This window comes from Pteronotus mesoamericanus, unplaced genomic scaffold (genome assembly GCF_021234165.1).
Source record: "Pteronotus mesoamericanus isolate MK-2021 breed Mesoamerican mustached bat unplaced genomic scaffold, CSHL_Meso_final contig_32, whole genome shotgun sequence".
Classification (NCBI taxonomy): Eukaryota; Metazoa; Chordata; class Mammalia; order Chiroptera; family Mormoopidae; genus Pteronotus; species Pteronotus mesoamericanus.
Window position 1 is genome coordinate 8,101,326 of NW_026555134.1, and position 14,516 is coordinate 8,115,841.

Here is a 14,516-nt window from a genome sequence, read left to right on the forward strand (position 1 = left end):
AATTTTCTCATTTCTGAAAAATCATAGTTTTATTCAGTTTTATTGGTTATAAAGTTATGTGTGGCGTAACATCTTTATTACTTAAATGATAATTGTTAAGATAGTTATAATTTTAATAGTAATAATAATTAATTTTAATTTTAATAATAACTAATTTTAATGAGTTATAATTTTAAATGATAATTGTTAGTTAAGATAGTTATAACTTTAGTACTTAGTTATAAAATAAGGAAATGATAAAATTTTAAGTGCACAATCTCATAGACAGCATTAAGTACCATTTTCATTTAGGTGCAGCATGGAGCTCACTGAAAATTTTACTGTTTTATAAGTATTTCAGAGCTCTATGAATTTAGTCAAAAGGTGTGTTTCTGTGTATATGTATTTCTATGTATGTGTGAATGACTTTTAATATTTAGTCTTTTTAACTATTATATAGGCCTACATTTGAATTTGGGAAATGTCATTATGAAGGATTATGAATATCTCTGGAATGCTGTATCAATGTTGGTCCGAAAGTTTGATGTTGGAAAGCCATTTCCTCTGAGAACAACAAAACTTAATTTTCTTGAAAAGAACCCATTACCAATCAAAGGTAATAAATCTCTAAATTAGTCTGAAATAAAAGCATTATTTCTCTGAAAATGTTTTGAAAGTACCACCAACTAAATGCTGCAAGTATAAATGATTTTCTGGCATTATGCAATTTAGTAATAAATTACCATGTTGTCATATCACCTGGGTAATATGCTGTGACTATAGTTTTGAAGTGTTATGTGTTTTTCTTGTAACTAATGTTGTGATTTATTTTTAAAAGCCAGATATATGTGACTTCCATTTTTCAAAAATTTGGCAGTATAGATCAAGTGATAATCTCCTGTGGGAATCTATTGAATTGCTGGATAAGAGATACTAAACATCTTTTTACATAATTATAGCTGAGCTCAAAGCAACAGAAGGGAAATCCCAGGGGCCAAAAATGAAGAAAGAGCCTGCTCTCTGAGTAATACCAAGTAAATTACTCCGAGCTTCTGGTTATCTATCCGCCCTCCCAAGAACCTGGTGCTCTAGTTTACTCCAGGAGCAGGGCCAAGACAACTCTAAGCCAGAAATGAACGTTCAGCGGTCAAAGGAATCTGGCAAATTCTCTGTAAAGGAGCACAAATAAACCCTGCTTTTATAGGATTTTCTGCCAACTATAAGTTTATAAAACAACAAAGGAAATAGGCCCTAAGAGAAACAATAAGCTGAAAAACTAGAACTCTTAAGTACTTCAGATTTTATAATTATCAAATGTAAAATATACTACATATGTGTTTAAAAATACTTAATGAAATAAAATATGATATTTGAAACATGAGGAAATAACAAAATACTATAAAACATCATTTATGTTTTAAAATAACCAAATTTGTAGGCATGCCAGTATTGTCAACAGAAGAAGTATTTCTATATGAGTATTAAGAAGAAGAAAATGATCCCAGAAGGACTATAAGAAAAAAAGCTAATGGGAATTTGGGGTGTATTGATATAAGGATATTTTTCATGATATGGAGAAAGAATATACAATACATATATTCTCCTTCCTTCTGTCAAAATGAGTTCCACCAGACAGCAACTTGAATGGAAGAAGTTTATTGGCCCCAGAAAGATCAAATAAGGGAATGGTAAGATTAGATAAGGAGAAGAGAATTCATGCAGGATGTATTAAAGAGTAGGTTTCCACTGTGGGCAACTACAGGTAAATTTTACAGGGAATCTCAGTCTTTTGCTTAGGGCTTTCTCTTTGGCATTAAATTCTTAACACTGCTCCATATGGGCTGTAAGATAAAAAGTGCTCAGGCAGAGAGTTAGAGAGCTTATAGTAGAAAGGTACTGGGCAACGGTAGAAACAGTGAACAAGTTGGTAACGGACAGAGAGCAATGTCAAGTTACCTAGAATTATGAACCAGATACTAAATAAAGCTTTTATTAACCAACTAGCATATATATGATATGTATGTGATATGTATGCTATCTACGTACCTACTTACCTACCTGCCTGCCTGCCTGCTTAAACGATGTTTATTTTTTATACTCTACTATGTTCCTAAATTTTTTAATATGGGAAATAGTTTTATTGGAAGGGCTGGGTTTGATAAATATAAATAAGATTAGTGAAAAATGTTTTTTAATGTAAAGTTTTAGAAAATAATGTGTAATAACCCTCTATGAGAGTTTCATGTTTGACCTTGTTTTAAAATTTTATTTGCTTACAGATACCTCCAAGGAAAAGATGCCCGATTTGGGTTTTATTCCAATGTCATCTGAAGTGGTTGATAAATTTGCTGGAGACATTTTGAAAGATTTGCCTTTCTTAAAGAGGTATAGGGCCAAAAGTAGCTCTACTCATACTTGTGTAGAATGGAGAATTAATCCTTAAAGATTCTTTGAAATGTAACAGCTTAGAGTATATTAGATGTAATATATGTTTGTAATGTATAATGAGTTTAATATCAAATTTATCAATGTCCTTTGGTCAATAGTAGGTGAAAATCAACATGGTTCTAATCTTAGAGTAAAATCACTCGAGCTCCATGTTTTTAATTAATGAATTAATGAATGGATATTTGTTGATGTTGATGGGGCTGTTAAAAACATGGAATGGATTCTGGGTTATTAAGCCTCTAATAAACTGTTCTTTCGATTCAACCATTTATATCATATCACAGAAAGAGGAAAGGGGGCTATGATTTTAAAAAATATTATTACAAAATGCAGTCTGTGTTATGTTATATTTGAAAGCATGCACTTTAAAATATGAATATATTTCTTTTTATCTCACAGGGATGATCCTAGTGTAAATTCACTGGTTAAACATAAGGAATTTGATGAACTTGTGCATTGGCATTCTCACAAGCCCCTCAGTGATGACTATGACAGGACAAAGTGCCATTTTGATGGTGAGCTCTGTGACTCTGGTGAAATAAATGAAAGTTAATTTCGCTCTCTGCCTTTTAGCTCATAATGAAATATTGGCATATTATGTGCTGCAAATTATATTTCTTGAGTAAGATTAGTCTAGAAGATACTGAGGTGCATGTCAGTAAAAATGGTGACAGAAGGTCCCATTTTGTTCCCTGACAGTCATATGAACACATGTATTGCAGGTGTCTTAGGAGGGAAGTAAGCAAGCATTGCATTTGTCCCCACAAAAGTTAGAAGCTGTCTTAAGCAAAGGATGTTTTTGAAGAAATCTGAGGTCAAAAAAATACTGAGATCATAGTCTTTAAAGTAATCGCAGCTGCTTTCACACCGCCCAGGTGACTGCATCTAACGAGCATGAGTATTTTATCTGCCTTCAAGCTCAGGATGGTAGGAACTGCAAATGGAGGCCCATGGGACCACTCATGGTAGAGCAACAGAGATTGAATTAGAGATCCTTGCTTGCGATTGAATTAGAGATCCTTGCTACATCTTGCCTTTGTCTACCCTGGTGCTCACTTCTACCCTCCTTCAGGCTGACAAAACTTACTTGCAGAACAATCTAAAAGTGTGCATTGTAAGCCTGCTTGCATGAAATACTTATCAGGCTGCTTGCTCACATCTTGCAGGATTGCTACCATGATCTTGCAAGATGTGAGGGGATCTTTTAGATTAATCATTAACATACTTCAGAGTGGTTTGATTTGCTGTAAGTAGATAGACATAAAAAATGAGCTTAGTTTTTCCCTTTAAGTGAGTATTATAGTTTTCCTTGGATAAAAGAGTAAGTTACATCTCAATTGTTAAGATTTCCTATGTTATTGGACTTTACCATAGTGCAAGTTTTTCTTGGCTAAGTTCTTGACTCTGTGGCTATGGTCTAGAGTAATGATTTTTCTATCAAGTGATGCAAGAAACCAGAATTTCCTGAATGAATATGTGCTTGACTCTACCTCTGCCCGCCTCTTATCTTTATTCACCGGGCACATGATGGAGGTAATGCCCAGAATCTATAATTCTTCCTAGCATCCTGATATTTGTTTTGAGAGGTAAACAGTGAAAGACTGCTTTGTCACTTACATCCTTTAAATAAAGTAAAGAATTATTCTATAGGCAAGAGGCAGCCTGAGTTCAACATTCCCTCTTTAACGAAGGTGAACAGTAAATTACTGCTTCGAACTAAAAAGAGAAGTACATGTTAAGGTGGGGTGAAGTGAATAATTTAGTGAGAATACTACTGAAAAAATGTAGTTATGCTACATTTAAGTCTTTTCTTTTTCAGAAAAATCTAGAGATCCTTATTTTCTTAGAGGTGTGCAAAAGTATAATGTTTTTCAGCGATTTTATGGAAGTTCATTAGAATCGATCTCTTCCAAAATCATTGTAACTCAAAATATCAAGCCAAAGAATTTCAGTGAACCCAAGAGTAAAAAGGCAAATGTAAGTTCTATAAATTCTATCAGAATGTTTTACTTTTCTTTTTGTCTCTTCTTAAGCTGATTTTTGTTCTGTCTCCGGTGGTTTCTTTAACATATATATAAAATATACTATAATAGATATATATGTATATATAATCACCTATTATTTTCTTTACTTGCTAAGATACTCTAAACTGCATATCTATACATATTAAATATATATATATTTTTAAAGTAAGACATGATGTGACCAAGGGCTTGGTTTTAGACATGCTGAAGCGCAACATGCAGTGCGACGTGTTGGGGGGGGTGCCGTGGGGCACTGCTGCTCATCCCTGGTCCGGGCAACTGCTGCCACGGGGCAGGACAGAGCCCGACGCGGGGAGCGTGGCACTGTGGGATCAGGGAGTTACTGTCCGGGGCCAGGTGAGAGAGGAGCGGGGACTCTGAGTCCTGCAGAGCCCGTCCTGAGGGTGTCACGGATGGGGGGAATAAACAGGAGTTGTCGCAAACAATTCTCTGTTTGCCAGGAGAGGGGACATGGCACATCCCCCTAGTGGGGAAGGCCCAGAGTCCCTTTGTCCAAAGGCTTTTATTGAAAGGGTTATCAGTGGGGCCAGGTAACAGGAATGCACGGGCTATCTCATTACATCAGTATGTTAATGTTTACAGAGAATAGGTGATGCTTTGAAGAAAATAAATGGCAGGAACACACCAATTTACATGGGTCTGAGAGGAGGCCAGTAAACAAGAGAGACGACTAAACGTGAGAGCATAGTAAACATGAGTGCCTAAGGGTATAGGGTTAGGGTCTGTGAATAATGTAAATTTCCTTCCCAGCATGAGCTGCCTATAGCTTCTGAGGGAAGAACAGAGCACACTTTAAAGAATTTACTGTTAGGCCTGAGTTGCCTGGGAGCCGCCAGATCTGGTTTAGGACTGACTCCTGTGTTGTTTCAAGCCTGAGCCAGGCAGGGGGAGGGAACCGCCAAGAGACAAGGAGACTTCTTTCCGATAGAATGAGGACTCTGGCTATGTCCAAGCCAAGCCGAGGGATGCGGACCTTTTTGCCCTTTCTCCATGTCCCCCAATTTCTTGTCTGCCTCCCATACCGATCGATGTCTGGCTTAGGCTGTTATCTCTGCAAGAGATAACTTACCCATCACCAACAAGCAACCATCACAGGGGCAAGCAGAGTGGCAGGAGCTACGCCCCTGCTAGGGGGGACAGGTTATATCTCCTCTGACCTGTTTCTCCAAGGCCTCCTTGAAGATTTCCAGCTGTGGGGCCTTCCAGCCTGTCTGCGGGGTTACAGTTCCTGAAACCAGACTTGGGGTTTCCCAACATTGAAGTAACAGTAAAAATATAGCTCTTTGGGAGTTCTGGTTCAAGATGGCAACATATATGAGATCCCTAAACTCATCTCCTCCCATGGACACAGTGAATTTAGAGCTATCTTAATTATTCTCTTTACAACCTCCTCTGAAGGAAATCCAGAAACTAGCTGAGTGACTCCTGCACATTGGGTGAATGAGAAAAACACCCAAGAAAACAGAAAGAGGCTGAGACATATTCTTGCAGTAAACCCCACCTCCAACACAGTGACATACAGGGTGGAGCAAAAGTAGGTTTATAGTCATTCATATGGAAAATAATATAATAATTAAATAATACAAGAATAAACTCCATGTTTTGCAGACTCACAACCGTAAACATACTTTTGTCCCACGCTGTAAAATTAGGAGGGAACTCATAATTCTCATCTCTCCCTCAGAAGGGAAGGGTTTGGACCCAAAATCTAGTACCGCAACTTTTAATGGACCCCCAAAACATCTACTCTGAGTGCCAGAATTGGCTTGTTCCCACAAGACCCACAAGACTATAGCAAACAAAGACATGGTTCTTAACAGGCTTGTGCTATCCTTGCCTAGCTACCCCCAGGGCTCAGCCAGAGGCAGCAGACTGAAATGCCTATCTCCCATTCTTTCCCTGAAAGAGGCTAATTTCATACTTTAAAAGCTGCTGCCTGAGGGCCAGTCTTCTCATCTCTATATTCTCCCTCTGGCCTGCTCCAGGTGGACAATGTAATAATGTAAATAAATGCAAGATGTTTTGCCTAAGTCAAGTGGTAACCACAAAGCTAAAACCCAAACAAAACACACAAAAGAGAAAAAGAAAGAAATCTAAGTATACCACTGTAGAAAATTATTAAATCACAAAGGAAGAGACAAAGAGAAGAAGGGAACAAAGGAATTATAATAGCATCCAGAAAAAGATGTAAAAAATGGTAATTGTAAATCAGTACCTGTTAATAATTATTTTAAAGGCAAATGGACTAAATTATCCATTCAAAAGACATAGACTGGCAAATGAATAACAGCAAAAGACCCAACTATATGCTGCCTACAAGAGACTCACTTTTGCTTTAAGAACAAACAGACTGAAAGTAAAAGGATGGAAAAAAAAAACATCCCATGCAAATGAAAACCAAAAGAAAGCAGGAGTAGCTATACTTACGCTAGAGAACATGGACTTTAAGTTAGAGGCTGAAATAAGAGAGAAAAAAGGTCATTATATAATAATAAAAGTAAAAACCTGAAAGATTTTTCTCTAAGACCAGAAATAAGACAAGAAAGCCCACTTTTGCCACTTTTATTCAAAATAGTACTGAAAGTCCCAGCTAGAGCAATTAGGCAAGAAAAAGAAATAAAGGGCATCCTAGCTGAAAAAAAAGTACTAAAACTGTCTCTGTTTGCAGAAGACATGATAGCATATGTAAAAACAAAAGAAAACAAAACAAAGCCTAAAGACTCCACTAAAAAACTGTTAGAATCAATAAATAAATTCAGGAAAGTTGCAGGTATAAATCAATATACCAAAATCTGTTCCATTTCTGTACACTAATCATGAATTATCAGAAAGAGAAATTTAGAAAACAGTCCAGTTTACAATTGCATCAACAAGAATAAAATACTTAGAAATAAATTTAACCAAGCAGGTAAAAGACCCATATACTAAAAATTATGTAACATTGATGAAAGAAATTAAGGAAGAAACAAAGAAATGGAAAGACATTCCATGCTTCTGGATGGAAAGAATTAGTATTATTAAAATGTCCATACTACCTAAAACAATCTACAGAGTGAATGCAATCACTATCAAGATTCCAATGGCATTTTTTACAGAAATAGAACAAACAATTCTTACACGTAAAATCTAAAAAAAAAAAAGTGAAACTTTTAGAAACAGTAGATAAGTTGCCAGGGGCTGGGAGTTGGAGGATATAAGGAGAGATTAGTGAAAAGGTACAAACTTTTCAGCTCTAAGAGGAATAATGTCTGAAGAGCTAATGTAAAACATTATTACTGTAGTTGATAACATTGTACTGCATCATTGAAATTTGCTAAGAGAGTAGGTGTTAAATGTTCTTGCCAAAAATAAATAAATAAGTAAGTAAATAAATAAATAAAGTGATGGGTGGGCTAACTGACTCAATGTGAGGAATCCTTCCAAAATGTATATGTATATCAAATTACCTTGATGTACACTTTAAGTATCTTATAATGTTATTTGGCAAGTATGCCTCAATAAAGCTGAAATTTAAAAAAGAAAGTCCAAGAAGAAATGAGGATATTTGTTCTAATAATAAAAAAGTCCCTTCCCCAAGCCCAGCTAGGTGGTCATTATTTTTCTCTTAGCCATGATCACCTTTTTCATAGCCAATTTTATTATTAATAAGACCATCTAATTACAGCTTTTTCTGTTTCGTTTATTGCTACCAAGAAGCTGCTGCTGCTGTTCCTCCCCCCCTCCTTTTTTCTTCTTCCTCCTCCTTCTGTCCCTCTTCTCCCTCCTGTTCCTCCTTCTCCTCTTCCTCTTCTTCTTCCTCTTCTTCCACTTCTGCTTCTTCTCCTCCTCCTTCCTCTTTTTCCTCTTCCTTCTCTTCTTTTTCTCCTCCTTCTTCTTGTCATTATAAAATGTCAAGTTTGGAAAAATCCTCATTACATAGTGCAAGTTATAAAGACTGAAAAAAGTTCAGCTTTTTTCTTCTGCATTGTTAGAAATTAAATAATCTCATGGTAATTAAACATCCTTAGCACTATATAAGTGTGTTCTTCTAGCAGCAGTTTAATAAATGTGCATATTCAAGATAGAAGCATTTTCCATGGCAAAGAAGCAAGGGTCGTCCTTGTCCTATTGAGATAGAACCATGCTGAGTTAACCCAAGGCAGTGCATTTGGAAGATTAAAACATTAGGAAACCTCAATATTTGATTAGAATTAAGCACTGAGAAAGTGATAGCAACTAAAGTTGACTTCATTATAGGCAAAATTTAGATATTAGTTTAATGACTAGCCAGAATAGTGGAAGGTTCGTGAGAATTCTTTTGTGAATACAATTTTCTAACTTGTCTTTGTACATTAATAAGCCAAAGTGGTAAAAGTGGCACCATATTGTGTTTAAGTCAATTAAAAATGCATATCTAGATAGGGCAAATCATTTTTATTTATATTGTTTCTTCTATTTGCTCCTTTCCTTCATTTCCTTTCTATTTCCTCACTCACTCATCAAACATTATGAACTAAATATTTCGGCTTGGGACAGACAACAACTTTCACACATTGTTGTTTCAAGGACATTCATCTAAAGAGGAAGTATGACAAATATAATCATAGCTATAATACATACGATGAGTGTTTTGATAGTGCTTTGATTCCCAGGAAGAGGAGGGACATGTGACCTAGCTGTAGAGTTAGGAAAAGACTTCCTATAAGAAATATCCTGAGGGACAAGTAAGAGATAGAGAGGTGACCATGGAGGAATGGAGAAGGAAACCAATTTTAGAGACAACAGCAGAAACCAGTGCATTGGAGACATGAAAAATAGTGGCTTGGTATTTCTGATGTTACTGTATTTACTCTTTGATTTATAATCTACACCACCCAGAAACCTAAAAAATTATCTCCATGGAGTCTTTGTACTCATTAAATTGTCATAAGTTTTCAATTAAAAGAGGTTTTAATTTTAAGAAACAGACACAAACTAAAATTGTGCCTATTCAGGAATGGGATGATGGTAAAAATAATCTATATATACTTAAATATATTGTCTCATTCTTGAAATATCATCTAGGAATGTTTCTACCTTGAGTCATGGTGTGTTTCTTTTCTTTTGGGGCAGGAGTCAAAGGCTGAAATAATTACTAGAGAGAATAAGAAGAGGTTATTTGCCAAGGAAGAACAAAAAGAAGAGAAAAAATGGAATGTTCTATCATTTTCCATTGAGGAAAAAATGAAAGAGAATTTAAACTCTGGAATACAGAACCTGGAAGATTTTTTGAAATCATGTAAAAGTAACTCAGTGAAATATCGAGTTGAAATTTTCGGGTTAACTGCCTGCTTGAAAGCATGGAAAGAACACTGTAGTAGCCAAGGAAAAGGTTTGTGATATAAATATATAAATATATGATTATGTAAATATATTTATATGCTGTATATGTGTATATATACACACACACTTAATCCTCACCCGAGGATATGTTTATTGATTTTAAAGAGAAAGGAAGGGAGAGGGAAAGACAGAGACATCGATGTGAGAGAGAACCATGGATTAGTTGCCTCCCATATGTGCCTCAAGCGGGGATCGAATCTGTGACTTTTTGGTATATGGAACGGTGTTCCAACCAACTGAGCCACCTGGCCAGGGCTGTATTTTTTATTTTGATGAATTGGAGAATTAATAAAAATACAGTGATGATAGTTGTCACTTAGTAACTGGAAATTTGTGTTAGAAGGCTTAGACACATTATCTGATTTTATTGTTATAAAATTCCTCTAAGTATTCTTGCCTCTACTTTATCAATGAGCAGTGGAATCTTAGAGTGGGTTCCAGTAACAATATTGAGCACATTCACAAACAAATTCAAATCAAATCACAATCAAAGATGGGTTTGAAAAATACTGTTAGCAAATTTGTGGGATTGGTTAAGGGAACCAGCAAAGATGGGGAAGCACCCAGGGAGAATCTGTCGTTCATCTTTGAGGTCTGAAGTATAAACATTTTCTTTCTGGGTAAAACTGGGATCATGTTAGCATGCTGAGTTCTTCCAAAAGTTGCTGTGGTTCTATGCACTCTACAGTTGCTAGAGGAGATAGTAGTAAAGAAAAGGACAGGAAGAAGATGATAAAGGAGACATATAAATTGATAGCAAGTACAATGATTATGTTCCATACTTCCAAACTGACAATTCTTTTGAGTAAACCTAACTGATGTCAGTCCTGAGCATCTCCACACTTGAATCCATTTAACACATGGTCACCAGGTTCTTTTTTTTTTTCCACACTGTCCTTTTATTACCTGCAAACTGCTCTATCATATAGATTTTATTAGAGTGAAGAACTAGGACTTGGCTTATATGTTTGTCCCAAACCAACATGTTGTATCAGGATTTAAGCTGGGTGTTACTAAGAGAGATCGGAATTGATGATAACATACCCTCCTGAAGAGTAAGAATTCTGTACTAAATTTCTTTTGTAGTTTCTTATAGCATTTAGTCGATGTTTGGTAATATCTGTTTAGTTAATGGGAAGACAGTTGGAATCAATAACAGCCTTAAAGTGGTAAGTATGGAAAGATGAGCAGTGAAGAGGAAAAAAAAAGTTATATATGACTGTACAGAAAGGCAGAGGAATTAGCCAAGTCTGTATCCTGAAGTTGTATTAGGCTGATTGAATTGAGAGGCTCCAACAATTATGCCACATGCTTACCTATGGTCAACAATAGGCCTTAGTCAATGTTGCTAAGTTTTAACCAGATATTTAAAGTTATCCAAATATTTTTCTTTGAACATAGTAGAGAAGGCATGAAAATAATAGGTGAAAAAATATTTGTTGTTCCCCAGAACTTATCCAAACTTGAGCTTTAATGATCTATTTCTATCATGAGCTATAAGATTTTTTCTTTTTCTCCAGCACTTCCACAGCTACTTCTCCATTATCCATGGAGATGAAGAAGTGTGTATGGTTGCACTTCGATATTATTTTATTTAGTGCTCTGCGTTCCAAACCTCCATTATTGTTAAATAAGATAGTGGATTTAATTAGGTCAGATTGATAGCTTACATAACTAATCTCAGATAATAAAATTTATTATTTTTGGTGGTCTTCATAACAATTTTATTGTGTATTATTTGTTAAGGTGAAACCACAAAAGATGTAAGTATAGCTGTTCAAATGATAAAAAGGATCCATTCCTTGATGGAAAAATACCCAGAACTTTTGCAAGAGGCAGATCAGCAGCTTATTGCCAGATGCCTTAAGTATTTAGGATTTGATGACTTGGCAAGTTCTTTATATCCAACCAAGGTAATGTATTCAGAATAGCTCCATCTTAATAGAGTAATTACTAAGTATACATAAAGTATCTTGCAAATACAGCCACCTCTTCTAGATTTTTTTTAACCGAATATATTTAATCTGTATTCATAATCATTATTGACTATCCAACCACCCAAATTTGAAGTAATCTAGAAACAGAAAGCTTGTTCAAATGCTTGTTTGGACAAAATAATAAATGCCAGATAATCTCTGCAGACCCTTAAAACTAATTCTGTGTTTAATTATAACAAAGAATTTAAACACTATATTCTGATACTTCAATTGTCTTTAAATATATCAAATTGTAGCTACAAGCAGCATGATGGATATTTGAAAATCTTGATGTCTGTTCATTTATTCATAGTAAAGATGATTAGGTGGTAAAAGACTTCAGTAAATATTACAAAATTTTTAAAGTGGTAAAATAATTTTCTCATAAAAGTGCTAGTAATAAATATTTTAATTACTTAAAGGATGTTATAGTTTAAAATCACTTTCAAAACATACTTTTAAAATAATATAGGTTGCAGGAGATGACATAAAAAGGAAGATAAAGAATAAATATTCAATTGGCATTGGGCCCGTTCGGTTTCAACTGCAATACATGGGTCATTATCTGATACGAGATGAGAGAAAAGATCCAGATCCCAGAGTTCAAGATTTTATTCCTGACACATGGCAGGTAACTATTGAATGAAAGAACCATTTTTGTATTTTATTATTAAATGTGATCTCAGGAGCTTTTCATTATTGTGGCTCTATGTTGACATTTGCCTTAACTTTTTAATATTGAGCCGTATCATTTCAAATTGTTTTGTCATTGGGAATGTCAGATGTTGACTTTATTTCAACTTAAAGGAAGTGAAGCTTTCGTTTTGTTCATTTTTTAAAAATAATATGCCATTTCCTTGGAGGTTCTATGATGAATTCACACATACATATTTGAAGTTGCATGTCTTCCAGTTGTATCATGGGTCAGCCTCCAAGGTTTCCATGTATCTGTAGGACTTCATATGTAAATATATAAATGTGCACAGAGGAATTTGGTAGCTAAACTATGTGGACAATAGCTATTTGCATGCCTCATCTGTCACCATAACTGCTATTCTTCTATAAATAAATATAAAATGAATATTTATAGATATAAAATTTGGAATAAAATGGTGTGTTTCTGCATAGATTTGAACCATATAAAATTGCTGGTAAGTTGAACATGTTTACCTAAAAAAAGTGCAGTTGCATAGGTTCAGTCTAATAGACTGTCCTATTCAGAATTGGACTTCATCGTTTTTGTTTCATTTTGAGGAAGTTAATATCAGAAATATTTACTTTTATGTTATATGGCATTTTCTTTTTTTTTTTTCAACTTTTTTTTTTTTTCAAATACATTTGTCTCTGCCTACCCCCCACCACTTTCCCTTGCCTCCTCTCTCTCCTTCCCTCCCTCAGCTCTTCCCCTTTGGTTTTGTCCATGAGTCCTTGCTATATGTTCCTTGACTTGCCCCTTCCCTTCCTTTTCCCCGCTCCCCCCCTTCCCTCTTGTCTCTGTTGGTTTCTTTTCCTTTCAGTGTTGGCTGGTCTTATTTTCCTTGCATCTTTGTATTGTTGGTTAGGTTCCACTTATAGGTGAGATCATATGGTATTTGTCTTTCGCCCCTGGCTTATTTCGCTTAGCATGATGCTCTCCAGTTCCATCCATGCTGTCGTGAAGTTTAGTAGTTTTTTTTCTTTCCGCTGCGTAGCATTCCATTGTGTATATGTACCATAATTTTTGATCCAGTCATCTACTGATGGGCATTTAGGTTGCTTCCAACACTTGGCTATTGTAAATTGTGCTGCTATGAACATTGGGGTGCATAGGTTCTTTTGTATTGGCGTTCTGGTATTCTTAGGGTATAGTCCCAGCAGGGGAATCACTGTATCAAAAGGCAGTTCCATTTTCAGCTTTTTGAGGAAATTCCACACTGCTTTCCCCAGTGGCTGCACCAGTCTGCATTCCCACCAACATTGTACTAGGGTTCCCTTTTCTCCACAACCTCGCCAGCACCTGTTGTTTGTTGATCTGTTTATGATGGCCATTCTGACCGGTGTGAGGTGGTACCTCATGGTGGTTTTGATCTGCATTTCTCTGATGGCTAGTGATGCTGAGCATCCTTTCAAATGCCTCTGGGCCCTCTGTATCTCCTCCTTGGAAAACCGTCTGCCCAGGTCCTTTGCCCATTTTTTGATTGGATCGTTTGTCTTGTTGGAGTGGAGTCGAGTGAGTTCTTTATATATCTTGGAGATCAAACCTCTATCTGTTGTATCATTAGCAAATATATTTTCCCATAGTGTTGGCTCCCTTTTCATTTTGCTGATGTTTTCTTTAGCCATGCAGAAGCTTCTTATTTTTATGAGGTCCCACTTGTTTATTCTTTCCTTTATGTCCCTTGCTTTAGGAGACATATCAGTGAAAAAATTGCTGCGTGGGGTATCTGAGAGTTTCCTGCCAATGTTCTCCTCTAGGACTTTTATGGTGTTGCAACTTATATTGAAGTCTTTTATCCATCTTGAGTTTATTTTTGTGTATGGTGTCAGCTGATGATCTAATTTCAATTTTTTGCATGTAGCCATCCAGCTCTCCCAACACCATTTGTTGAAGAGACTATTATTGTTCCATTTTATGCTTCTGCCCCCTTTGTCAAATATTAGCTGCCCATAGGGACCTGGGCTTATTTCTGGGCTTTCTATTCTGTTCCTCTGGTCTATGGATCTGTTC

At 35.8% G+C, this 14,516-nt stretch overlaps 1 protein-coding gene across 1 annotated transcript in view; it reads left to right on the forward strand.

Annotated features, from left to right (window-relative positions):
- LOC129072570 (probable ATP-dependent RNA helicase DDX60) overlaps nt 1-14,516 on the forward strand; it is a 93,494-nt gene that overhangs the window by 28,719 nt on the left and 50,259 nt on the right. The window contains exons 10-16 of the mRNA XM_054576073.1: nt 440-595; nt 2,259-2,364; nt 2,827-2,942; nt 4,247-4,404; nt 9,564-9,822; nt 11,580-11,746; nt 12,282-12,440. Of these exons, the coding sequence (XP_054432048.1) occupies nt 440-595; nt 2,259-2,364; nt 2,827-2,942; nt 4,247-4,404; nt 9,564-9,822; nt 11,580-11,746; nt 12,282-12,440 (1,121 nt within the window). The remainder of the gene's footprint in view (nt 1-439; nt 596-2,258; nt 2,365-2,826; nt 2,943-4,246; nt 4,405-9,563; nt 9,823-11,579; nt 11,747-12,281; nt 12,441-14,516) is intronic.